This window comes from Vanellus vanellus, assembly GCF_965231255.1.
Source record: "Vanellus vanellus genome assembly, chromosome: 27".
NCBI lineage: Eukaryota > Metazoa > Chordata > Aves > Charadriiformes > Charadriidae > Vanellus > Vanellus vanellus.
Window position 1 is genome coordinate 1,927,759 of NC_138932.1, and position 27,288 is coordinate 1,955,046.

Genomic DNA, 27,288 nt, shown 5'->3' on the forward strand with positions numbered 1-27,288 from the left:
CCTCGCAGCAAGGCAGAGCTTCCGCAGCCCACGTTAGCAGAAATCTACACTCCAGCAATGAGTGGGGACCCCCAGACCCAGTTACCCTACGCTCTTTTTTAATGGCTGCGCTGCAGAAGAGAGAGAAGAAGGGGGTCTTTCACGTGGCGCCTAGGCCAAGATATCGGAGGTGGAATCCCCACAAGGGAAGTGGATGTCATGGGCCAGGCAAGGCCCATTGGGTTCCTTTCCAAAGTCCACCAGGAAGTTCTTGTTCACGGTCAGGCCTCCCTTCTCAGTGTCCACATCGATCTGCAGCATGACAGAGCCTTCCCTGCGAGGGGGCAAGAGCGCAGCCGTTACCGATGGGCAAACCACGGCCCTGTTCAAGAGATCCTGCTCCTTCGCCATGCAAGAGAGGCCCCTTTCCTCCCGCGTGTTCCTTACCTGACCATGTTCGGGTAGAACTGCTTGTCCCACGTGCTGTAGAAGGAGTTGGTGACGTACAGCCTCTTGCCATCCAGGCTGAGCTGCAGTTTGCACGGGCCGCCGTACACTCGCTTGCACTGGAGGCACAACAGACAGCAGGCATGTCACTGGCCTCTCTCTCTCAGCAGCCAGGCACACGCAGGGGCAGCACAGCACAGCGGCTGCCTCCCCTCCCAACACAGGCAAGCCACCAGACGCCGCAGACACACGGGCACTCGAGCGCAGACCTACCCCAGAAACCCTGGGCAGAGAATTAGCGGAGCGGAGCCAAAGCCCAAAGGACTCCAGAGGGCAAAGAGGCCGCAGAGCTCACCTTGATCACCAAGGGCTCCGGCTGGCACTTCAGCTCTTCGTCTCTGCACACTGTCACGGGTCCGCCTCTCAGGATACTGCCGCCCACAAACACCTGTAAGCCAGGCAGTGAGAGACATGCTGCTTGGTCATCCAGCCACCACCAGATCCTGCTAAGGAACCCAACAGCGCCAGCCCGTCTGCTCCTGCCTTACCTGTCCCACCAGCTTGGGCTTGCAGTTCTTGGAGAGCTCATACTGGCGGATGTCTCCGTGCAGCCAGTTGCTGACATACAGGTACCTGTCATCCATCGAGATGACGAGGTCGACGGTGAAGGCTAGGGCACAGAAACAGAGAGCTCTACAGAAGGCAGCATCAACACAAAACGCGCCTCCCGCCCAGCCCCAGCCCGCACCTCTCCTGCCATTCTGCATGCCGTGCCTCTGGCACAGGAGACCTGCCCAAGTGCACCGGCTCCAGTGCCCACGTGCACAGGAAAACGTCAACACCACCTCAGGGCACACGAACCTGGCATCTTGGGCATAATCCATCCCGTCACATCCTTGGCCGGTATCCGAATCACCTCTTCCACTGTCCAGTTGTCTCTCTGCACAAGAAACACAGCCACCGCACCGTGAGCGCTCCCGCCGGCTCAGGCAAGAGCGCTGCCCCACACTCTCACGCTTGCACAGCCAGGCAAAGCTGCCTGAGGAAGGTCACCCCTACCCCAGCTGCTACGAGCAGACACAACCGGGACAGCATCGTCCCAAGAATACTTGCCTCGCACTTGTAGAAGCGGTAGATGACGCCACTCAGGGCACAGCTGACGTAGCCCTCAGCAGCATCGGGGTTGTGGAGGAATTTTACACTCAGGGGCAGAGAGTCCTCCCCCAGGTCAAAGCACTGGGTGAGGGTGCGGCAGGACAAGTTCCACACGTTCAGGCGGCGCCCATAGATCCCTGAGGAAGAGGAAAACCAAGTCAGAAGAACAGGAAGTACTCACGGACACTAATCCCTCCCCAGAATGCTCACAGACGGGACAGCCGTGGCAGCGACTAGTCAGAAGTTGCAGAGGAACTGCAGCAATTGAGGGAGGAATGGGAGAAGACAGGGACCAGCCTGTCTTAAGGACAGACACTGCACGTCCTGTAGCAGCGCCTGTGACACGGGCTGTTGGGGGAGAAATCTGCCTGTCCCCTCTCTCTGACCTCTCGACACCCTCCCATCACCTCAGCGAGTGCCGGCTCAGCGCTTGCATCCATATCCCCTCACCTTTCTTCAAGTCGTTGGGACAAAATCCACGTCCTGCACGTTTTGGGACTGCTCCGGCAGAGCTGATCAGAACATTGTGGCGCGGCTGGTACCAGAAGTCGTACCCAGTCGGGGGGGCCTCACACTCGTTTTCCCAGTTCCCCTTCAGCTCAAAGGTCTCTCCATCCAGCACAATGAATCCACCTGTGACACAAAAGGCGTTCATGACAAATGACATACTCCACTGCCAAACCAGCCAGTTTCTTCTCGGAGTCATTACAGGGCAGAGTACCTTTCCCATTGCCAGATGGATCTCCCGTGTTGGCAATCAGAATGTCGCCGTTAGGCAGGCTGCGAGGTACATTCAGGTACCCCTTGTTGCACTTCCAGAAGACATCCACTGGCTCAATCATCTGAAGAAAGTCAACACACACACACTTCAGCCTCCCACTGCTCAGCTCATTTCACACTGCCTGGCACAGCCTTTGCCCACCAGAGACTTCTGAAAATCTCTGACGCGCGCGGGAGCTTTCTTTCCAAGAACAGGCGCTGGCTTGGGCACGCTGCTCCTCGGGAGGAGCACAGAAGCCTCTGAGCTCCCCTCTGCACAGACAAGAGTGCAGCAACGCCTAACTCATAACAGCGTGGCTGTCCACCTGGCTATTTGCGGGGGGGGGGAGGCGGGGGCTGTTGCGTCACTTCCAGCTCTCAGACTCTCTCTCAATGCAACAGGTACGCAGAAAGGAACACAATGATGACCAGAGCCTTCTCTGGTCTGAAAAGGAGAGAGCTGAGAGGGAAACGTGACCCAGCTCTCTAAAATCAGGGTGGAAGAGAAGATGAAGAGAGAACCCTTCTTCCCTGTGTATCGTTCCAGAAGCACCAGTTCCCAACTCCTTCCCAGAAACTTGTCTTTGAATCACCACCTCAGGCATACCTTACACAGCTTGGGAGCCCGGCACTGTGAACCCACATCCACCACGTAAATGCGGGAAGAAATCAGACAGGGAAGAATCAGCTTGGTCCTTTTCGTGGTGACACTGTCAAAGCAGGTGCAGCCAGTGCTCCAGCCTGAGGAATGCAGCTCGTCTTTGAGGTTGGGCATGGGCAGGCGGTGGATCACCTAGGCAGTCAAGGCAGAGTTAGGGGTCACTCAGGGAGGTGGGGAGAAACGGGGACCCTGATGCCAGCAGATACTCCCGTCTTTGTGGCCTCCCTTTAACTGTATCTGGGACTGCCTCTAGACTGAGAGAGGAGAACACTGCTCCTTGAACTGGCCACAGCTCTTTGTTAGGGTACTATGTGCAGCTGAGAAATGTGGAGATGCTTTTCAGAATTCCTCTCCCCATGATGCTAAAGCTCAGAAAATCATGTATATGACGAAATTATGATTATCATCTTCATGAAACTGATGCATTGCTCTGCAAACTCCTAAGACCGGACTTAAGATAGACTAATCAGGTCATATATACACCCTTGATGTAGATAACCTGTCTTTGCAGCCTTCAGAGACGGGTAAATGCCGATTCCCCGTTTAGGCTGACAGCAGGCAGGTCGTACAGTGCACAACAGAACATCTCTGACACTGCAGCACAACAGAAAGACGCTGAACTCTGCAAACGTGCTGGATACCCTAAACCTGCTGGTCCCAAGAGACCATGTTCCATGCAGAGCAGCCACTGACAGGGTGATTCGGAGCATGTGCTCAAAAGCTCACTAACAGCACCGAGATGCTCTGGAAGTGAGTTGGGAAGTGAGTCAGAGCTGACTTGTCCCCAGGACACAGCGACAGAGAAGATTCAAGTAGAGTCAGGCATAGAGAGGACAGTGGAAAAGAGTAAAGTGCATGGATCTGACAGCCAGCAGCTAGTCACCAGCCCAACAAAATCCTGTTGAGACACAGGTACCTGGCAGTAATATGGAGATCTGGGGTTGAGATCGATGGTGGCCAGGAAGTCAGGTTGGTCGATGCATGTCTCCCTGTAGGTGCAGGTCACGTAGGCAACCTCCTCCCTAGGAGCTGGGCATACAGAAAGCTTGGGTTAAAACATGCCATGAACCAGCCAGAACGGATAAGAAAGGCTTCAACAGATGCTCAGATAGGACTGAACTTATTTTTCTGGATGCTATGCCCTTCCAACAGAGGGGTGAACTGCATGATCATTGTAGGTCCCTTCCAGCTGGAACTACTCTACTCTACTCTACTCTGTCCTGTCCTGTTCCTCCGTGCTCACTGACAACTGTCCAACCCCGGTTCCATTTCTGACCCCAAGGGAAGAGAACAACAAACATCGACCTCCACATAGTCACAGTTTTCTCACTTTGGGGACAGGGACTCGGCACACACAATTAATGGTGGTCTCCACTACAGGGAGCTCTTTCCCAAACACCCCCATTCCAGAACATGCTCAGCAGGACTTGCCTTTCACAACATCCGGGCAGGTGGGGTAGTCGTAGCACTGACCTCTGCATCTGTCTGATTTGAGAAGAAGAGAAGAACAAAATGAGAAATGTCCGCCTCCTTAGAAGGTGCCTATTCAGCAGACCCTGTCCCACCCATCACATCTTCTCCCACCCCAGCTATAAGCCGGGACCCAGGAGAGGAACCCTCCCTGAAGTGCCACTGGGGACATCAGGGATCAAACCACTGCTCGTTCCCTTCCGCATCCTCTGAGCCCCGCACTGACCCTCTCCCCATCAGCAGTGAAGGAGAGAGTGTGTCCACCCAGAACACATCAGTGGGACAAAACGCCAAACTTCAGTCCCACCTCTCCCCTCCCTGCAGCGCGGCAGAGGAACAAACCCACCAGTCCCCAGGTGGGACTGGGTTCCAAGGCGGCATCTCTGCACACTGCGGGCAGGGGCTGGAGCCAGATCCAGGATGGGGCTACAAGCCTGGAGCCGCTGTGGGCGGCGGGGCGGCTGCAGAGCGTCTCTTACCCATGCTGAAGGCTTCTGGTTCACTCTCCTCAAGAGCAGAGGTGCTGGAGCTGGAGGTGCAGCTTGCTGTCGGCCTCGCTGGAGCGGGTTGCGTTGTGCCAAGGCTGCTCAGAGGGGGCCTTATATACACGGCAAAGGGGTGGGGGGAGAAAGCAAGCTGCCAAGGGAGGAGCCATCGCTCCCAAGTGCTGGGAGGTGCCAGACCAGCGCTGTGGCTTCTTTCCGCCTTGCAAACCACCAATCTACAGGAAAAATCTGCTGGTCCATGCAGGTCTTTTCCTCAAACACAACCACCCATATCTGATCCTGGGGCTCTGCTGATCTCCAATGGACTTCTTCATGCTCTGGAGGCCTCCATGTCCCGGCCGAGACTCGAGCTAATTAAAGCCATCCCCCATACCCAGGTTCCTGCCATACAAATGTGCACTGGCTGCAAATTCCACAGGAGGGATGAGAAGTCCAGCTAGATAATCGGCCCCACCTGCAGCCTCCTGGAAATTACAAGCTTTGAACAGACAGAGGCCACCAAAGGCACCTCTCAAATCTCGACCCTGACAGAAGGCACGTCTCTGACCGAGGGCTGAGCTGAAGACACGGGATCCCTGCCGCCAACTCACTAAGCCAGCCCCAGAGGTGCCCCTACCCGTGAAGACCTTCGGAGCTCCTACGGACTGTGAACTGGGACACAGTGCTCAGAGGACGGAGGGGGCACCACCAGTACTGACATCCGAAGGGAGTGGAGTAACTGCCAACATCTCCCAAACAGCTCAAAAAGACATCAGGCTACAAACGGGTGCCTGAGGAAATACAATCTGTGCCCTTCTTGAGGCAGCACCTACGAGGTCAAGACATGTCTGCTGCCTCTCAGGTTTGCATCTCCATATGGGAAAGTCAGTCCAGCTGTGGAAAACGGGAGCCTTTAGGATTCGGGGCAACTCAGCACCGCTACTGCCTGAGCAGTAACCACTTACACCCTCCAGCAGTCTGGTCTATGAGCACCCAAAGCCCCACGGCAGGCACTAACACCACTAAGTGCCTGGCACCGGTGCAGCTGAATTACACGCAAACTAGCCTAAATGTCACAAATCACCCATGGAAACAGCACAGATCTCTGCTAAAGTGAATGAAGTGTTGGATAAAACCTTTTAGGAAGAAGGGTCCCCTCCTGAGATGACCATGAGCCTGGCTGCCACCGGCTGCCCAACTAAAGCAGGAAGAAACACCAAGTGCCATGGAACGTGAACGAGTATCATATCTTGTGGAAGAGCTCCTCAATCAGTGGGCAAATTACATGGGGTAAGTAATTGCTCCACGTTGGAATGCACAAACATCTGACAGCGCCATTAAAGAAGCCCTCGGGAGATCTCTATCAGAAGAGATTGCCCATCTTACAAGGGCTGTAATTAATGGCTCTCTGGTTCCAGAACAGCACTTTAAAAATGTGATGGGCAGACACAGGAGCACCTGGCACCAGTGCCCAGCTTTAAGCAATTTCTCAAATAATTAGTGCACAACTCAGAGGCAGGTGGGCCCAGTATGCCCAATGCTTTGTTTCAGCAGTAGAAAGGAAGAGATGTGTTTTATGCAGCCTCGTTCTCACTCCTTCCACAAAGAGAAATACCAGTTTCCAGGCTGGCAGGATTCCCGAACGTGTGCTGCAGGAGACGTGCACCAGAGGATGCTGCCCACTGAGGGACACTCGGGCCTGACGGGAGGATGCAGCCACGGCTCTGATCTGGCAAGGAGAACTACAAGTCCAGCAGCTGAGACAGGCAAAAGGCAGAGGAGAACTCGGCACGCAGTAGCACGAGCTGAGCTGGAGGTTGAAAGGGCAGCAGGGCTGTTGGGGAAATGAGGGGCTGGCTGGCATTCCCTACGTAACAGAAGGAAGCCCTCAGTGCAGGAGCAGGTCCAGAGCTGGAGCTAGCTGTCCTGTGCAGAGGGGCTCAAAACAGCCTTTGCCTCTTCTCTGCTTGACTGCACAGAGCTCACATTGCTCTCCCACGCCACCCCGAGCTGGGCACAACCGTCCACCTTTCCCCAATCAAAACCAAATGAGAGGTTCAGCATTGTACCCGACTCGCTGCTGTCCTCCTTCGCCTGGCGGGCAGGAAGCGCAACCAGGCCCAAGGATGCCTCTGACGGAGCAGGAGCTGCTCGTGCAATGTCAGGTGCTTGGCTGATGCCTCTCTGCATGCTCCTGCTGTCACAACGTGCATGTCTCACTGCACCTTCTTCTTGCACCTGCACACCTGCTAATTAAAGACTTCATTAGTCTTCCCCTCATCAACCAAGCTTCCTGGTCATCCTCTTTGGCTTTCCTTGGTGACGTCTTTGGCATCGCTCACAAACCCAAGCTGTGGGGCGTAGAGTTTTCTAATTAAAACCGATAGTCGGAAGGATAAGAGCAGGCTCGGCAACACCAACAAGCGCGCAAGCGATGCTCAGCGAACACAATCAGTGTGGTCTGCTCTCGGCCCAAGAAAGCTCCCTGCGGCACGCAGAGGTGGGACGCCGTGACATGGAAACGCCATCAGGGGCTTCACTGCACAGCCCACAAGGAGGTGGCAGCTGCTCCCCTCCTCCCGGCCACCTTTGCCAACCCCGATAGGGACGAACACGCTGTAATTTGGATAATGGGCAAGACTCGGTGATGCAACCTGCTGCAGACTGGCACAGCACACTAAACGCGCTGGGAGAAGACCTTGCTTCACCGAGGACACTGCATCTGCTCTAAACACCCAGGCCAGAACTCCCCAGCTATGGGAGCAGTCTCCAACCTTCCCCCAGTTCTCCAGGGGGACGTCCTCTGCTTCCCCCCTCACCCTGCCATTTAGCCCCGGAGGTGCTCCAGGGCGTCTACATGTGCCTCCTCGTCTTGCATTCTTCAGTCCCCCTCTCCTACACATTTTTCCTGCCCTCTGTATGCTCCTTACAGCCTTCTGCCACATTCAAACAGGGCCGCGAGGCACTAAGCACCACGAGAGTTTGGAAAGCCTGCAGTCAATGCCAGTGTCCTGGCAAAAAATGCCAGCAGAGGTACGTCGTCCGAGTCCTTCCCAGGCTCCACATCTCCCAGGGGTCTCACTCTGTTCCAGCCCGTTCCCCTTTTCAGGAGCAGAAGGAAAACCACACCATCCAACCCTTGAAGATGTTGTGCAACAGAGCTTTGCTGGCACGCTGTAAATTCATGGTGCAGGCAAACACAGAGCAAAACCACCTACACTTCTCCTTCACGGCACCTCTCTGCCTTTCTTCCACTACTGTTCCGGCCACCCCTTCCCCTCCAAACGAGCCGCGTGCTGCTGGAGCAGGAGCCACAGCGGAGGGGGCACAAAGGTCTGGCCAGAAGCACGGCAGCAGTGGGATCACCCCTCCCCACAGCTACAGCCCACAGCTACAACCGGCCAAGCCCCTCCGAAACCCACATCCTTAGGTTGTCCTTTCAGACACCACGTAATGAGGAGCAGCTTCAGGCTGCCGCTGAGGGGCGCTGCCATGTGCAGCCACGGGCAGATGGAGGGTGAGTCACTTTTTTGGCAGCACAGTTTTCCGCCGGATCAGCCGCTTCAACCAACTCCTCCCACAACCGCACAATCGCTCCATCTGACCCCAGAGGGGTGGCAGCACCACGCAGCTGGGGAGGACGGACGAGCAGGACCTGCTTCTTCTCATCTCCCGTGCCTCTGCCTAAGACAGGCGTTAGCAGCGTTCCTCAGCAGTCCCTGCTGCACACCAGACTCCTCGCTTCTAGCAAATGGCACCAAGAATGGTTGACCTTCCTCCATGGATGGAGATGGAAATGCAAACCAGGAATACAAGCGCTGAGCAGTTTACCTCAACATTTCGGGTTCCAGTCCAAGGACTCATTTACACTTCTCTGTATAAAACAAGGCACTTCCCTACACTCTTAGACCCCACGGTAGGAGGTCAGTCTTCACCAGAGAAGCAGAGAGCTTAAGGTAGCAGAGCTTTTTTTAATGGCAGCTCTCATCATAACTGCTCTGGCTTCACTTAAGCAGAAACTGTTCTCCATTGTATAACTTTCCCAGCTAATAACTGGGATATACTATAAGTTGCTGTCCTCCTGCACTTGTTGAAAATACTACAAATAGACTCTCTTTCTGGTATAAACTCATCTACTTGTCTCGGATATGACCTGGCAGCAGAAATATAGACGAGTCTGCAACTTCAAATTAACCATGAATGAGTGAAAACTAGGAAATAGTTACTTACGAGAAATAAGCCAGCTGCACTCTGCCCTCCTGTGGTCATGTGGAAGATCATCTACTTTCTTTAATGCCAAAAGACAGGCTGCGGTCTGCCCTCAGGTGGCCACGCGGAAGATGATGTACCTTTTCCAATTTAAAGCACTCAGTTGTATGGGAAATGGGTGTAGAAAAAATATGGGCTCCAGTAGTGTTGGCTGCTAGCAAATGACTTCCTAAGAAATCAGGGACTTCCCTGGACAGCATGAGACTGTTTAGACAGCGAGCACCCACTGGATCCTCTCAGTACGGACCACCAGCAGCATTTACACGGGTTAGCGGTACGTACTCCATTCTTGAAACCAGTCCCTTCGCAAGGAAAACAATAAGTCTTTGCAGGAAGATGGTTTAAACATCACCCATTGCTAACAAGAAGCAGACATAGGTGGCTACAGGGTCTTGTAATTTAGAAAGCTTTCTGGCTTTACAAGGTCCTAACAGAACTGCTTGTCGCAGGTTTCAAAGAGACCAAGTGGCAGCAGTGCAGGTGCCCTACGTTAAAAACACAAAATTGAACTCTCAAAGCCTGGTTCCAAATATTTTAGGCAAGACAGGAAGCAGCTACGTACAGAAGTCTTGATTATAAAGCAAGATTTGTCAGCTAGATGAGGATTTTGCTGTGGAAGCACAGGAAAAGTCGGAAAAAAGCCCACTCAAAACGCTCCAGCGGGAAGTCCCATTAACACGCTGCTCCTCTGACACTGCTGATGCGATTCCAGCGTCACAACTAGCAATGCGACAGCTCAGCAGGAAACGGCAGCGCTGGGCAATGGACACAGATGGGAAAGCAACCGCTCTAGGGAGGCAGAAAAGAGAATCAGACCCAAGAAACAGCTTCAGGAAGATGCATGAGGAACTGGCAAGAGAAGAAAGGGTGGACTTGTGAGAGCTTGTCTGCTCTAGAAGTTGCAAGACATCTGAACAACACCGGTGAGACACCTGCTGCTGGCGGCACCTGGCTGTGGCACAGTGTGGAGAAAAGTTTTTTGCAGTTTTCCCCAGTCTTAGAACACGGAAGAGAATCTTTGCTTGCAGTAATGGGAACAAAGGTGGTGTCAGTGAAAATAAATTCCTCACCAAAGAATTTTTAGACAAACGACACTGTTAACTTTCTGAAATTATCTTACATTTTATGTTCTTTGGAATAGAAAATGCTGAAATGCTAAAAAGAAAAAAAAGTGAAGGTCCACCTGACTTGAAGAACAATTTTATTGTTGATTTTTTATAACATCAGTGCACAATTGTTAAAATACAACCCAGCTCCAGAAACATGTGGCTTCAGATTAGATATGCATGATTTTTATGCTGTGCCTGCTGTAAAGCAGTGAGTACTTTATGAGCAAATTAAGCTTTGCAGGGACAGGGCGCTCTTGCTCTGGGGCAAGCCCATGGCATGTACCCTTCTTGTAGAGTTATTTAGGAACAACTTCTCCACCACCAAACAGTGGCAAGGCAAACAATGGCAAGGCAAACTGGCACCAAACAAGGCAAATAGTCCTTGAAAGACTGGTGACCTCAGCCTTGAAACCAAGAGTCAAAGTGATTACAAAGGACCTTATGAAAGAGGAAGGAGTAGAGAAAATGAGATGTATATCATGTTTCAGAGAGATTCACTTGGCTGCCTCAGAATGAGAAGAACGTGGAGCCTCTGGGGCTCACTCTAATGGAACTCTATGTTTAGATAGCAAAGTTCCAGCTGAACTGCTTCACCTATATAAAAGAGAAGAGGCGAGTAGGGAGGAGAGAGAGGGAGAAAGAGACATAAAGACAAAAAAAAAAAAAAAAAAACAGCTCCATACAACAATTACATCCAGATATCAGAGGTACAGTCTCCACCAGGGTAACGAATCTCATGAGCTAGGACAGGCCCATCAGGTTCCTTCCCAAAATCCACTAGGAAGTTTTTATTAACTTTCAGTCCACCTCTTTCAGTATCCACATCAATCTGCAGCATAACAGAGCCTTCCCTGAAAAAGGGACAAGAAAACAGATATTGGGAAAAGGGTTCATATTTGTTGCTCTTCTCTTCCATATTTGGGCACGATTTGTCTTTGTTTAACACAAAATGGAAAGAACTCCAGATTTAAACTGGGGCTTAGCAGGTCTCAAAAGTGAGTTACATCACCACAGTGAAACCTGCAACCTCAAATTAGCAATGAATGAGTGAAAATTAATAGCTGTTGTTACTTATAAAGGCAAGCTGCACTATGCCCTCCTGTGGCCATCTGGAAGATCACCTTCTTTCTTTAACTCCAGAAAGTGGTGCTGATACGCTCAAAGGCAGCCTGGAAGTACTATGGATCCCAGCAGGCCAGGTCACGGTCGCTGCTGTCTTCCCATTCTCATCTACTTCCAAGTAGGTCATGATGTGAACAAATAGTGTGTGCAGACCCCAACTTTTGTGTGCCTGTTGGGAGGGATGCATTCCAGCTGGTGGGTGACACATCTAGGTTGGTAGGCTGTGCATAGAAAGTTACTGGATTCAGTCTCCCTGTGTGGGAACTTTGCTCTGTATACCAGCTGGTATGTGCGTATCACTATTCAAGAAAGAAATCTTGAACATGAGTTGTACAGTTATCCTTGTTTACCAAAGTTTTCTTACTTGACAAGATCTGGGTAGAACTGCTTGTCCCATCCACTGTAGAGAGAGGTGGTGACATACAGTCTCTTCCCATCCAAGCTAAGCTGAATCATCTGAGGTCCACCTGGCACCCTCTTCCCCTAAAATTATAACAGAGAACAAAGTGCTCAAGACAAGCTTCCCCGGAGGTTGAACAAAAGAAATGCAACAGCAAGGAGAAACAAAACGGCATGGCAGCTCTGCTGCTCAGAGGACCATCCAGCACTCTGAAATCCTTGACACACGAGCACCAAATCCCCTGTTTTGCAGAGAGAACAGTTTTTATTGGGAGTCTTATTCCTTATTAACAGGGAACCTCGAAGCCAATCCTGATGAGTTCCACTTAATTCACAGAACCAGTACTGTAAGAAAGCAAGCACCAAAGCATTCAGATTGCTGTATTTGGATGGAAGCGTCAAAAATCAAGCAAGAGGTGGGTGGCATAACACAGCTGCAAGAACATGTCTGTAGTGCAGCTAGGTCATGGTCTGCACTACGAAGAAAAGGACTATGTGGAACTTCCTGAAACTGCCTTCGGTGGCCAATGGATCTTAGCCATGACTGTGTTCGGTTCTTGCACATCCCATGAGACTTGCCATAGGTAGCTGCCTTGACGGTAATATCAATACACATTGATAATGACCAGAGACAATCAATGCTCTTTCATTTGTCTATCACAATGCCAGGTGCCATCGGACTCTTTACACACACACACAAGCACACACAAGCAACACTGCAGAATACTACACGAGCTGGTTTAGTGCTTCGACCAGCAGTTGCTGAAAGATTACCAGAAGCAATGATGGCAGTGTGATGAATACACACTGCATTAGCTTTAAATTAGCTTGCTAACAACAGCAGGGAAGATGTAATTCCACAGGCTTCAGTACAGTTGAACAGCTTGTCCAGTTCCACCAGGGACCCATAACGCTCACCAGGATTTACCAGCTCCAGTCCACGCTGAAATGTGATGCCCGCCCAGGCTGTCAGCCAAGACACAAACTAGCTCAGATCTGCTTTACACGTTGTACCTGAGACTGAGGCGTAAGGATATTTTAACATGGATTACAATTAGCAGAGCACCGACAACGTGCATGTTAGCAAAACTTACTTTGATCACAAACGGCTCTGGCTGACACTGCAGTTCCTTGTCTTCCACTACAGTTACAGGCCCACCCTTTGTGATACTGCCTCCCAGGAACACCTGTAACCAAGGGATGTGTGAGAAGAGGCGTCGGCGATCAACGGAACATAAGAGCAATACAGTGACAATTCTCAAGCAAAAGTAAATTGTCATTTTCTGGTTTTAAAAAAGAAGGAAATAAGACGACTGCACTGCCATTGTACATGACAGCTTTTCTGATGCTGGCTTACCTGTCCCACCAGCTTGGGCTTGTGGGTGTTGGAGATATCGTACTGGCGGATGTCTCCGTGCAGCCAGTTGCTGAAGTACAGGAACCTGTCATCCAGCGAGATGAGGATATCAGTAATAAGACCTTCAAGAAAATATTCAGTAGCAAAGTCAGGAAACGGACAGGACCAGTGACAAACAAGAGCACGAGCCTATTACTCTTCAAAATTCTAGTCATGGTAGCCTCAGAAAAATATGTTAAGACATGCGTTGAACAAACACAACCATCCTTGGAAAGCCAGTGCCTACTCAAAGGAGGTTCAGGCTCCACCAGCATTCCCAGGACCATTCCTGAGCACTGTGAACTCATGCTGAAAGACCCGACTCCCAGTTTTTTTCTAGAGAAACTGACCTCAAGCACCAAGCAGCGTGGGAGCAGAGGTCTGACAACCTCCTACATGGTGGCTCATAAGCAAGGCTAATTTGGTTACATCAGAAGTGTTACACAAAGAACCCAAACAGAAATTTGGTATTTTACAAGGAAAGTTTTTGTCATTTAAGGATAAGATTTTGCAAAAAGCTCTGCTGTACCAGGGAACCGAAGAGGACAATGCCCCATTTCTTGTCCAACCATGCTCACACTAACCAGGCATGTCAGGGAGAAGCCATCCTTGCACCTTCTTGCTGGGTACTTCAATCACCTTCTCTGCTGCCCAGTCTCCTTTCTGCAGAAGGCACAGGAGAGAACACATCATTATTATTGCGTTGATGTTAGCCAAGAGGGCTCAGCTATACATGACAGAGGGAGGAGAAGCAAACAGTGCTATTGATTTAACAGGTCCTGTACAGAGGTGATATGCACACTACAAATCAGTGTTACCAAGGGGTGAGGATGGTAACTATACTGCCAGTGAGAATGTTAATGATTACACTACACAATAACATCTCACACAGATTGCTGTAACAGTAGCAGAACTAAAGACCGCTCATCTCCTACAGCTTGTTGTCCTCTCTGTCTCCAGCTCACCCTCTAAAATGGCAATAGCTCCTCTCCCCTGTCCATGACCCCATCACCTTCCCTCCCTCCTCTACCTTCAGGTCTTCCCTATGCTTCCAAACACTGGCTGAGCAGCAGGCAGCACACATTGGCACCTGTGACAAGTTTCATGTGTCCTGATTAGCTGTCCAACTGATATGTTTGTTGACCAGCCTGCAGGCCAGAAAGCAAGCCGTGGAACCAACGCTGCAGTCCTTTCCTCAGTGCCAGTGTTCATCAGACTGTCTCATGTTCAAGTGATCACTAATGTTCCTACCGCTGGCAAGACCTTTCCCTCTTTGAGACTTTCACAAGTCATTTACTGTGATTAAACTGATCAACAAGTTATTGTGGAGGGCGGGAGCGTTGGAAGTGGGGCTGACAGACCAGCACCATGACCTCTCAAGCTCTGTTTCCTTTTCAGGACCAGGCTGCTGAAGGTCTGCACACTGGACATCAGCAAGACGGCTGCAGAGACACTCAACGTGCCTACCAGCTGCATCTGCCCGAAGGTGAGGAACTATATGGCAGCTTCACAAAGCCACAGTATTGGCTTGTGTGCACGCTGTCACTGGAAGGTTTGCTCTCTGACACAATGGAATTGGAATTAGAAGCCATATTTTTTTCAACCGGAATTCTATTTCCTAAGTGATCCGTGGATTTCTGAAACAGTTAGGTTTGAGCTTCCGTGTCGGCCACGGTTTTCATTACTTACCTCTGTCTTGTAGAACCGATGCACTGCACCACTCAGAGCACATCCAACAAACCCTTCTGCAGCATCTGGATTGTGGAGGAATCGGATTTCCAAAGGGATGGAGCCCTGCCCCAAGTCAATTGCCTGAAGGTACGTGTGAGTGCTCCAGTCCCACACATTAATGCGGCGGCCATAATGCCCTAACGGATCAGGTCAGACAAAAATAAGCACAGAGGATATTATTTTAACAAAGAATCACCTTCACTTCTGAGAGTTTAAACAAATGCTCCCTCACCTCTCTCTACATCAGCTGGGTTAAAGCCATCTGCCAAGACTTTTGGGGCTCCCCATTCAGTGCTCATCAGGACATTGTGTCGTGGCTGGTACCAGAAGTCGTAACCCAGGGGGGGTACCTTCCCCCCATTCTCCCAATTGCCTTTCACTTCAAAGGTCTCTCCATCCAGCAAAATAAAGCCACCTGATATAAAAACAGAAAAAAAAAATGTTTTAAGACATTCACACAGATTCACAGCTTTAAATAAGAAAAATAACATATTAATATTTAAATGTCTTTTCTAAACATGCTGTAAAATACTTAAGAAAAATGTTGCAATTCCATTAGTATCACTTTTGTGGACTAAAGCAAATGAAAGCTGGATTTTTAAAGAACTTTATCACATTGTAATGAATTTTTTAAGTTTCGGTTTGCTCTATTTCCAGTCAAGTCATTCCAATAAATCAGTTTGCCCTTGTAGAGTGTATTTCAATTAAGGGATATCTTAGAGAAGATCCTGGAGGCATCACTTCCAGGTTTTTCTTTGCTTGCCACCAGTTTCCTTGAATTACATACGTAATATGCATCTATTCAAGGACATGTTTGTCCACAATCCAGAAGAGAAAAACCCTGTGAAAGGCGCAGGGTTCACCACTTCCCATCTGAAGTATGTTTCTCCTAATAGCTGGTATTTCTCTTTAGATGTGAGGTGTTTTATGTCTGAATAGGTAATAAAATTTCTATGCAAGAATCCTTCAAATTTTTAAATAGGAAATGCAATCTAGAATAGCTTGCAAGGCTTCATTTTCATTAGACAATGAGACAAAGAGGATTTAGGTTGGCAACAGAATATTTCATGCTCAAGTCACAAAAACTGAGCTGATACAGACTATGTTCAAAAGCAGTTCTTCCTTGCTCTATGCTGAAGGGGGCCAAGTGAAATGTTAATGGGTTTCTTGCTCATATATATAACCACTAGAGTTGGTCATCTTAAGTAATAGATGTGAAAGATTGAGGCATGGAAGCTGAAATCATCATCAGTCCCACAGAGGTTCCTCCACATCAGGTCAGAATTGCTGTGCAGAGCAATGTCCGTACAGCTTACCTGGTAACCGAAATATTTATTCTAGAGTTACTTAAACAACTGCTGGAATGGTTACATGCACAACAGAACTGTATGCTCTCAAAAATGCTTCTAGCTTGCAGCCTGTACTTTGTGAGCATGATACTTCTATACCATGAGTACTTTTGTAGAGTAATAAAGGGGATTAATACCTTTTCCATTGCCAGAAGGGTCACCCAAACAGCTGATTAAGATGTCGCCACTGCCCAGACAGTGAGAGGTGTGAGGATTAGCTGCGTTACCCTTCCAGAATAATTCCACTGGCTCAACAATCTAAAATAAATATAGACATAGTAGTCATCACCTTCTGAGATCACTACAGAATACCAGTTCCACCCCTAAGATTCAAGTTTCAAAGACCGAGGAAGGAGTGGGAATGGCATATACGTGAGAGGGATTGTTTCTTCTGCCATTTTGTTTTTTGAGTACCTGCCACCTCCTGCTTTCTATTCTGCCCAGTGATACAGTACCATCCAGGACATTTATTTGTTCTTCTCAAAAATATAAACAGCAAGAGCTGAATGGTTAGAATCAGTCTAATTCCTGCATCAGTGAGACACTGACATCTGCGTTTGATTTAATTAGTATCAGCGGCAGAAACACCTCTTGTGCAATATTCAGACATCAGCTCTCACTGGAGTACTAGCAGTTCAGAGGGGAAAAAAAAAAATCTTTGAGGCTTGCCAGAGACTCAGTTTGAAACAAAATTCACTGTACAAGAAGAGACCTTTTGGGGTTTTATTCCACTGCATTAATAGTTAAAGGCTGGCAAGGTTCTACAGAACTCAGAACTGAAAGACTATGAATGAGAGTATTTGCAGGCAGGTGGGGCGGGACAAAAGACCGCTTAAAAGTTTCCTTACATTCCACTTTATGACCTGTCTTCAAAATATGTTTTTGATAACTACATTGGTCTCTGCCAAACCTGGAACTTTGTACTGAAGTTTCCCACGTTGCTGTAGGATGCACCTGACCAAGTATAGACACTGACAGTGTAGATATTTACATCTAAGCTAATCCTCTAAGCTTACTCTATAGGCAATGAAAAGAAACAAACACTCATTAAGACACAATTCCTTTACCCTAAAACAGTTTTCTAAACTAGGTTAGACAAATCTGACTCCAGTAATATCTGCTTTTCTTCACTGGCTGTAAAGAGAACCCAAACAGACGTGAAAAAGTGTAAGTCTGTACCCGAACCTAGATCTATGCCGATATCTGTTTCTCTGCCAAACAAACTCTACTGCAGTGGAAGTTTTGTTTTGGGAAAAATTCAATTGTTTACATGAACAAGAGATTTTTAAAAATGTTCATTTCCCCATATTAAAACATTTTCTTAAAATTTTCTTTTAAAAAAATCTACATATCGCATGCTTAGGAACCAAGGATTACAAATCAAGGAGGAGATGTCCTTTATGGAAGAGATCTGGTTTTGCTCAGTGAAAATCCAACCAAATTTGAACTCATCTCTGCAAAACATACAATCTACATATGCTCAGCTGACTGTGCCAGGTAGGAGTTTGCCTTGTGATCTTGTAGTCAAAAACAATAACAGTGTGCAACCACTTTGACTGAAATTCATATTGCAGAGGCAGGCTGCATTCTGGAACTTCCTAATTTTTGAGTGTTTGACACCACATTTACTCATATTTCTTTAGCGCAAGATTTTTGTGTGTAGTTTATCAATAAACTGTAGGAGTTTCAAAACTCCCACAAGTTCCTAATAATTGACAAAAGCTTCCATAACTGTTCTGACTCTCTTATTCTATTTTGAATTTGGAATCCATAAAATCACTGTCTCTTGATCAAAATATAAGAAATAAAACCCCAGCTTAAAGTCTCCCAAATATACCTTATGGATTCGAGGAGCTCGTGAGTCTGTTCCCACATCCACCACATAAATGCGAGAAGAGATCAGACTTGGTAGAATCAGACGATTTCTCCTCTTTGTGGCATCCCCAAAGCAGCTGCTACAGGCGTTCCACCCTGAGTGATGGAGCTCGTCCTTAAGATTCGGCATGGGCAGGCGATGGATCACCTACAAAGCCAGAGACTGACTTAAGATTCAGTCTGGTATAGTTTTTCCCCTAGGCAAAGAAATGGGTCTTTATGTCAAAGCATAAATTAATAAAGAGCAGAAGGAAACTGCTATTTGTTATTCAGGCAGCAGATTCAGCCTGAGATCTGCAGAGCTGAAGCTGTAAAGTGGGAGAAGAAAGTTGGACGTCATCATTGCATAGCACTTGTTAAATGTTGTGTGCTATTAAGTTTATTCAAACCTTTAGAAGACTCTATCTAATTAAGGAGACATGGAATAATGATATGGAAAAAACAACAGAAAAAAGTATCACTTGTCCATGTGCTCCAAGTCTCTGACGTTACATAATTTACCAGATTACAGCTGGGGCTGACTGTAGCAAACTGACACGTTAATTTGCACTCTCGCTTCTGATTACTTTTCCTCTGTATAACTAAGAGAAGTTGAAAGGTTAGAGCTAAGTTTTGTCAAAGTTCTAGGAGAATTGTTTCCTCCACTCCTCCGCAATAAAACCCTAAGCAGCAGCTATTAAAAAAAAGAACAAATTATGAAAATCTTTGATGTCAAACCAGATTTGCTGCTCCTTAAACACATGGAGATCAGAGTCCAAAGTATCTTCAGCAATTTGAGCCATATAGGCACGGCGTGTTTAAATGCAGTCACTGTACACTACTAGCAGTAAAAAACACAGCAGCTTAAGGACATTCTTACCACTACTTTGAATCTGGTACACTGGTAGCTAACTACCTACAGCTTTCCATTTATAAAGCAAATGGATTAGATTTATAATGCCTAACGTGTAAAATTTCCTGGGGTATCAGACAGCCTACATTACAAACTCCGTCTCTACTACTGAAATACCCTGAGGAAGTATCAGCTTCTAGAGCTTAATACTCATGCTCAGTATAAACCAGCAATAGTATTACAAAAAGCACAATCAAAATACTAAGCACAACAATGCTCTGAAAGCGTCTTGAGACTAACAAGTAACTGTTGGCTTTGAGTAACCTAGTAAGAAAAACAGCAGAGGGTTTGATTGGTTCTCAGCACAACTATCTACCTGAAAATGATTATGAGAAAAGAAAAACAAAGATGAAGTCAAACACAGAGCAGGGAAGGAAAGGTTGCACGAGATCCGAAGTTCGTAACCAGAAGGGTCACGAACCAGGTGAGAAGTAAGACTAGAAATAGCGGATGTGCACCCAAATACACCCCCCCCAGGAAAATGGTACCTGGCAATAGTGCGGGGATTTGGGGTCAACATCCACGGTGGCCAGGTAGTCAGGCTTCTCTATCCCAGTGTTCCTGTAGATACAAGGCAGGTACACAATCTCCTCCCGGGCACCTTTCAGGGCGGCAAAAGAAACCATCTTTACATGTTTACTTAGGTTAAACATTTACCCCAATATTCTTAACACAAAGCTCCGTTTTGCAGCACAGAAAATCAGAAGTTCGCTGAGTGTCAGCATTCAATAAGCACACACACACCTGACCCCAGACCCACTCTGCCTCAGGGCTACAGCGCACTGACCTCACGGCGGCAGAGCCGGCATACTTTGCCCAGTGCAAAATGAAATAAAATCTCTTCTGATATTTAAAATCTCCTTGGCCTTGCTAATTAATGAACCACTCTAGAAGGCATCTACCTAGTCTTCACCTCATTGGAAAACGATTCCTTTACTGATGGCCTGGACTGAAGAAAAGATGTTACAGTACTTGCCTTTCATGGCGTCCAGAGGGGTTGCATATCCTGGACCACATGCTCCGCATTTTGCTGATTGGAGAAAAAAAAAACAAGTTGTTTTAACATCCAAATTATTTCAAAGCATATCTCTAAGAGGACATTGGCTTTGTGCTCAGAAATTGACAAATCTCAGATCCACTTTTTACACTGCCAAACACCTGTAAGTCTCACTGACTCCAGCCAGCGCCGAGGTTTCTTGGTTTCTGAAAATGTACAGAACGTGACACTTCATGCTCAAAAATAATGGGAAATTTGGGGCTTCATTTCAAGGAGTTCAGCCTCCCAACTTTAAAGCACATTCATATATGACAAGGGTCTGGGATTTAAGAAAATTGTGTTAAGTGTTTTAGAGCGAGCTGCTGAATCACTGCCAGATGAGTAAGTAGACAGATTGCCCAATGTGAACAACCCACTTTATTATTACTGGAAAGCCTCCAGTCTTGCTCTGCATACAAATGCTGAAGAAGTGGTTATTTTTAAGGATTTACAGCCCAGGTAAGAGGTGATACTGCAGGTGACCAAAAGGGACAAGAGGCAGGGGAATTAGGAACGATTCCACCTTCTCTCTATTAAAAACTCCGCTCCCATCTCTGCTCTTCAGCTGCCCCCAACCAGCCTTCCTCTCTGCAGCTGCATCATCAACCGGACAACTCAGTGGGGAAAGCGTAGTTTTAGAAAGCTAGGAAGGGAACCTAAATGTCCCCTGGAGAAGAGGGCCCCAGGACCGCAGAAGGACCCCCTCTGGTTGCAGGCTGGGCTCTGCGTGACGAGGCACACGCCACGGTGTAGCGGCAGAAGACGGAGAAGCAACGCTCTTCTGCACCGAGACTGAAACCCAACGGATGCATCTGGGTGTCTCTGTGCACAAGCCCTCAAAACCACAGTGGGGAATGGGAACCGCAGTGGTTGGTACCCACAGCTTCTCTACCTGGAAAGTGACGTGTTCCCTTCCAAGGAGGACAGGAGTCCTCTATTGGGATTTTCCCGAAAGAAGAGCTCGATGCTCAGCAAGCATAAAGCAGTGCTTCCTGCTAACATAATAAATACTTCGTAACCCTTTCAACTTACTTCTAAAACATTTCTTAGCTCCCTGTCTATCAGTTTGGATCCTAATCAACACCTAAGTAAAAACTGTATTAGAACAGCCTCCTACACAGCAATTTCTACTCCAACACAGTCAACAGAACCTACACGCTCAGGATTGCATCAATAAATTGTTGGCTAGAATTAAGGCAATATTACCCTGAAATATTGCTTTCAGGGGCAGTTACAACGTGTTGCAAGTTTATAGGCTTAACTGAGGCAGATAAATCTCTCCTTTTCTCGAGTCACGGTGCTGCAGGCCTGCTGAACCCACTCCATAATGCAGGAAGCTTCTACTCCGTTCCTAAAGGGAACTAGTACGGAATCAGCTGTTTAAAACACAAAAATGTAGCAGTGCTGTGCGGCAGGATGCCAGCGTATTTTTCCAATACGACAGGAAGTGAAATACATGTTGACAGAAGCAAAAACACTGCATAGTTGCCTCCCTCCGTATCTCAAGTATCTGTAATAAAAATAAGCAAACCAACTAATTATTTGCCATTCTCTGATATTTAAAAAGAGACGTTTATAGCAACAGTTTATTTCAGAACACCACAGATCTAAGATTTCAAATCCAGAGGCAGTGCCAGCTCCAGTGCCCACTTTAACTACGGAGCTTTTCTTTGAAGGCAAAATGCTTCCAGCAATCCACTCGCTGCACGCGGAAGCTCATAACTTTAAAAACTGGATCTTCTCAAAAAGAGTAATTTAGTACTTTAGGTTTAATTTCACATTCTTTGTGAAATATTTTTATCTGGAAACACAAAATGTAAAGTTTGCTTTGTTCCATTTGTGTCTAAGCCATAATTTAAACTTTATTCCAATTTTCTCAATCACCTAAATTAGCAGGAGCTCAGTATGCATTAGACCACAGCTTAATTAGCATTGCAAATGCAGTTTTCTGCAGATTACTTTGAGAAAAAGATTATTTGTGCCAAATTGTTTTCCAGAGAAAACATACAGCAAGATGATGAACGTTTTCTCTTCCTTCTTCTCACACACATTTTTTTCTCCTTTCCCTCTGATCTCCTTCAAGCACTCTTTTATTCTGAGCCATTGTTTCGAGCCGCCTGAAGATAGCTGCGGATGATGTAAGCCTTTCCGTATTATACGATGCCAAGCTCATTTGTGAATACAAAATAAGGTTTTTGTCATGAAACTGTTATGTCTACCATCTTGCAGCAACATGTTAACAATAATATTTACATTGCTACATTAATAATCCACGGTTAAACATGTTAATATTACTTATTACGTTCCAGATTCCCCATCCATCTGGCAGCTGACCAAGCGTTTGAGTGTGGGGAAGCGGGACACTGTCACATACAGGTGGCTTCCAAACTCCAGCAAGGACATTGAGTTTGGGGTTTGTTTTTTTTTTTGCAGTGTATCTTACACCTTTTCAGGCAAATTCTCTTAAGGGCAGGTTCCCATCCACAAAGTCCACCTTCCTTGTCTTTCCAGATCAAAGAACGTTCCTCTACCGCCAATGGCTCATGTGTCAATTTAACAGGAAGAACATACGCATTTACCTTCAACTGCTCCATTGTACAGTTTTCCTTTTTTTTTTTTTTTTTTTTTTTCACAAATGAAGTTACAATAAGCCCGATTGCACCTTACTCCTATGTGGTTATTTGTATATATACACCAAGAGCTGATAAAAATACCACTGTTCCTTCTGTTACCATTGTCTGCAGTAATTCTCCCTGGTGGAGAGCAAAGGGAATTGAGGAATCCAGTTTAGTCTCCTTTTGCTCCGTATTTTTTCATGTCTTTCAACCTGTCCTGTTCCTCTTTTCAGAGAACAGGAGGGACAGCAAACCAACGGCAACTGTCCAATCCTTCGTGAGCCATGGGCCACTGGAAAACCCCATACAAATTAACAACAAGGTCTGGGGATACTTTGCTGCGCTTACAACAGCTGAAAATGTATAAGCCCCAATTTCCCACAGAGAGCATAATGAGGGACTCCCTGCAGCCCTCCATCCACTCAGTAAGTTTTAGACAAAAAGGAAGCAATTCTCAATGTCATGAATGTTAAAAGAGCTTCTCTGATGGCAGCAAAGACACCGCACTCTTTTGGGTGGCAGTGTAGAATTAAACCTTTCATTTCCCTCATTTTTCTGGGCACCAAGTTGTACCACAGTGCCAGGTAAAATCGCATACTGTGCAAGGTCGGAGTGACAACTGGGTCAATCCAGAAACCTCTGGGTTTGTTTGTCCCTGTTACTGGGTGAGCCAAGTCCCCGTGTTGCTCTGCATCTCTGAAGACGAGTGCTTCCTTTGTCAGGCGGGTGACAAAGATGTCTCTCCGCCTTTTCGAGGGCCGTAAAGTCTGCAGAAATGCTGAACTCCTCAGGGCAAAGAAATATTGGGAAATACAGATCATCCCAAAGGATAACACATACCACAAAACATTATAAAAGCAAGATTTAGGAGATTTTTTTAATGAAAAACTTCTGAAAGCAGCTTTTTTTTTTAAAAAAAAAAAAAAAAAAAAAAGCCCTATCCATTTATGCTTGCGTAATCACTGTGTTAAAAGTTTAAAGGAATATGGAAAGCCGCTGGGGAAGCTGCAGCATGAGTAAACTATACTCAGCTTAACCTGGAGTCAGTAGTAGTCTGGATAATGAGGTGTATGGATTTACAACAACGGGTAATAGCATTGTAAAAGAATATCCCACCTGATAACCTGCAGTTTCATAGTAAATTCAGTAACTATTAACACAAAGAGGTATTCTTTGATAGTTCAGGTTTAACAGCGTGAAATAAAAGAAAGGAAAGGAGATGGAAAGACTTTGTCTTTTTATATGCATGATTTTATGGCAGCAGAGTTCTTCAGCTCACTTAAGACAGCCTGTGAAGGTGCCTAAGAGTCTTTACTCTACAGAGGGAGTTTAGGAGAAATGTGGCAATAAATCAGGCACCTCTGTTGAGAGTTTAAAGTCAGGTGGAATAAATCTGGGCCAAGCGGGGCTTTTTGCAGAGCCTGAGTAAAGAGGAAGTCCTCTGAAGTAAAAGTGTATGCATGGGTTAAACACTGACATATTAAAAAATGAAGGTAGGCAAGTCTGGTTTACGGTATGGTTGTGCCAAAGTGCTGAAATAAACACACAAGTGGGAAAAAAGAAATTAGTGTATCAGCTGTACTATACACATGACACGACACAGGCCTGGCAGAACAACAGAGACAAAAGCAGCACCTTCCGTCCGGAATACAGTCCCTTTCCAAGTAACAAATTAAGCAAGCAGCCTTTAATGATCTGTTCAGTTTCTGAAGAGAAGTCCAAGACCTGATCTCCTACGCTGCCAAGAGCATACCTCTCCAAACCTTGTGACCAATCAATTACCATCACGTTACTTTAAGGTTTAAGGTGCAGTATTGAACTCGCTCTTTATACACTGCCAAGCGACTTCTTACAGACTGCCGCCACCATTCAGACAAAACTGTCATTACCACAGGCTACAAACTGAAATTTACAGTTTGTTAGAAAGCAAAGCAAAACAAATATAGATTACTTTGTACTTACAAAAGCACAAAAAGATAAACATTCACCCCAGGCAGATAAACCAGACACTTTTGCTGAGTCAGAATTATTGTTTTTCTCTGTATAATAAGGGCTTTTTTCACTAAGGTCTACAATCTTAACCCGGTTTGTGAAATCAATGTAGCAGTGACCACTTTGCAAATTATGCAACAACACATTAACATGCAAAAAACCTTCTATTTTAGTCCCTCCCTCCATTTCCTGTCCATGTATCCAAACGTGAAAGTCTATGAAAACTATATGGTCAACCCCCAAAATATAAGCAAAAAGTTAAATTCTGGTCCTCAGTTTCCCAACAATCTTCCGGAGTGCCATTCACGTTCACAGTGACCCAGCGCAGCGAGTCCAAATGCTCATTTCAGTTTCTAAATGCTGAGGTACTGAGAGACGTTTAATGGTAGCATAAAAGGCATTTACTGAGAGCATTAAAGCTACTGATTTAAAACCACAGGGGGGGTCAATAGCTTAAAGAAGTAAACCTTTTAATAGTCGGAGGAAATGCTGAACTTCAGCCCCGCGTCTCTCCTTATCAGTCCACCCCGCTAACGAACCCCCGGGCCCCCGCTCACATTTCGCAGGGCAGAACTGCAGCCAAAAGCAGCAGATCCCGGCGGGATCCAGGGGCTGGATCTCTTACCCATGTCGGCTCCGACGCTCGGGGCTGCTGGCTGCGCAGGCGAGGAAGTACGGCCGCCTGGACGGGACTGCTGCGCAGCCAACGCGGCTCGGAGAGGGTCCTATATAGAGGAGTGCAGGGGCGGGCAGGACGGGGGAGAGAAGCCGCCAAGGGGAGGATCCCGCGCAGCCGGGAGCGCGGCAGGACAGGGACAGAAATTCAGCTCCTGCTTCCCGGGGAAGAGTGGAGGAAGCTCTCAGAGCCCTGCTCGAGCCCCCAGCCGCTGCCACGCCGGGCTCTGACGCCGCTGCACTTTCTACCTGCTCCTGTTTACATCCCACATACGTTTATACGCTTATCTGGCCAGGGACATTAAGACGAACAAAAAATCCTTCTTTAAGTATGTCAGTGAGAAAAGAAAGACTAGGGAGGATGTGGGCCCTCTCCGGAAGGAAATGCAAGAACTGGTTACCCGGGACAGAGACAGAGCTGAGGTACTCAACGGCTTTTTTGCCTCACTGGCAAGCACTGCAGCCGCACTGCCCATGATGCAGGGGGCAAAGGCAAGGAGTGGGAAAATGGAGAACCACCCACTGTAGGCGAAGATCAAGTGTGAGACCATCTGAGGAACCTGAAGATGCACAAGTCCATGGGACCTGATGAGATACATCCGCGGGTCCTGAGGGAACTGGCAGATGAAGTCACTAAGCCACTAGCCATCATATTTGAGAAGTCGTGGTGGTCTGGTAAGGTTCCTGCCGACTGGAAAAGAAGAAAAAAACCCTATTTTCAAAAAGCGAAATAAGGAAGACCCAGGGAACTACACTGGAGAGACATGGATTCGACAAATGGATCACTCAGTGGATAAAGAACTGGCTGGACGGTCGCACTCAAAGAGTTGTGGTCAACGGCTCGATGTCCAAGTGGAGAGCAGTGACGAGTGGCGTTCCTCAGGGGTCGGTACTGGGACCTGTACTGTTCAACATCTTTGTCAGCGACACGGACAGTGGGGTTGAGTGCACCCTCAGCAAGTTTGCCGATGATACCAAGCTGTTTGGCGAGGCAGACACGCTGGAGGGGAGGGATGCCATCCAGAGGTACCTGGACAGGCTGCAGAGGTGGGCCCAAGCCAACCTCATGCAGTCCAACAAGGCCAAGGGCAAGGTCCTACATCTGGGTCGGGGCAATCCCAAGCACAAATCCAGGCTGGGCGGGGAATGGCTGGAGAGCAGCCCTGAGGAGAAGGCCCTGGGGGTGCTGATTGATGAGAAACTCAACATGAGCCAGCAATGTGCGATCGCAGCCCAGAAGGCCGACCGTATCCTGGGCTGCATCAGAAGTGTAGCCAGCAGGTCAAAAGAGGTGATTCTGCCCCTCTACTTTACTCTCGTGAGACCCCACCTGGAGTACTGCATCCAGCTCTGGAGTCCCCAACATAAGAAGGACATGGACCTGCTGAAGCATGTCCAGAGGAGAGCCACGAGGATGATCCGAGGGCTGGAGCACCTCTCCTATGAGGAGAGGCTGAAAGAGTTGGGGCTGTTCAGGAGTTCTGGCTCTCGAGGTCGGCAGGAGGACAGCCAGGCCAGTCCACACATTCACTGAGGTCCCGTGCAGGGAGTGATACTGCCAGAGAGCACGTATCACAAACACCACAAAAACGTGCAAACTGATCAGGCAATAGTTTACTTCTGTTTAAATTATCTGACCCATGAAGGAATGCATTATTGCTAAGGATGAAAATTGCATTGTATTACATCATTAGTGCTCTTGGCTCATATCTCATGGCACCGTGGAGGCAGTGAGATCCGCTGCACAGTTTGGGATGTGTCTATCACAAACACAGCACCAGGGAAAGGCCAAGATAAGCGTGTACACACCCGGAGGCTTTGAACAGCCTCGGAGGCAGACTGAAGCTGGGAAGTTGCAAAAGAAATATGCGA

At 47.6% G+C, this 27,288-nt stretch overlaps 2 protein-coding genes across 3 annotated transcripts; both read right to left on the bottom strand.

Moving 5' to 3' along the window:
• Window positions 1-150: 150 nt before the first annotated feature.
• Window positions 151-8,450, bottom strand: LOC309682080 (methanethiol oxidase-like; the record flags this gene model as incomplete). Its single annotated transcript, XM_082496099.1, is given in 14 exon segments — window positions 151-313; window positions 427-545; window positions 782-874; window positions 975-1,096; window positions 1,288-1,366; window positions 1,540-1,718; window positions 2,032-2,214; window positions 2,303-2,423; window positions 2,948-3,133; window positions 3,918-4,030; window positions 4,433-4,532; window positions 4,534-4,569; window positions 4,573-4,590; window positions 8,379-8,450. Coding segments are annotated over 14 exon segments (1,584 nt in total).
• A 1,965-nt stretch (window positions 8,451-10,415) lies between these two features.
• LOC309682219 (methanethiol oxidase-like) lies at window positions 10,416-25,452 on the bottom strand. Of its 2 annotated transcripts, XM_082496259.1 has the most exons (12): window positions 25,367-25,452; window positions 20,075-20,128; window positions 19,587-19,699; window positions 18,169-18,354; window positions 16,469-16,589; window positions 15,215-15,397; window positions 14,941-15,119; window positions 13,836-13,914; window positions 13,213-13,334; window positions 12,950-13,042; window positions 11,821-11,939; window positions 10,416-11,185 (listed from the first exon to the last, which is right to left on the bottom strand). In XM_082496259.1, the coding sequence occupies exons 1-12, from the start codon at window positions 25,368-25,370 to the stop codon at window positions 11,023-11,025; spliced, it is 1,416 nt and encodes a 471-aa protein (XP_082352385.1). In that variant the 5' UTR covers window positions 25,371-25,452; the 3' UTR covers window positions 10,416-11,022. The 2 variants fall into 2 exon arrangements, with proteins under 2 accessions (XP_082352385.1, XP_082352386.1); XM_082496260.1 differs by lacking the exons at window positions 10,416-11,185; window positions 11,821-11,939 and adding an exon at window positions 12,758-12,875.
• Window positions 25,453-27,288: the final 1,836 nt, after the last annotated feature.

Bases quoted from the DNA above. Each gene is read 5' to 3' on its own strand.
- LOC309682219 (XM_082496259.1), bottom strand. The intron at 13,335-13,835 runs GTTAGTGTGAGC...ATTTTCTTGAAG, and splicing joins GCTTCTCCCTGACATGCCTG to GTCTTATTACTGATATCCTC. The intron at 11,940-12,949 runs GTAAGTTTTGCT...TTATAATTTTAG, and splicing joins CAGAGCCGTTTGTGATCAAA to GGGAAGAGGGTGCCAGGTGG.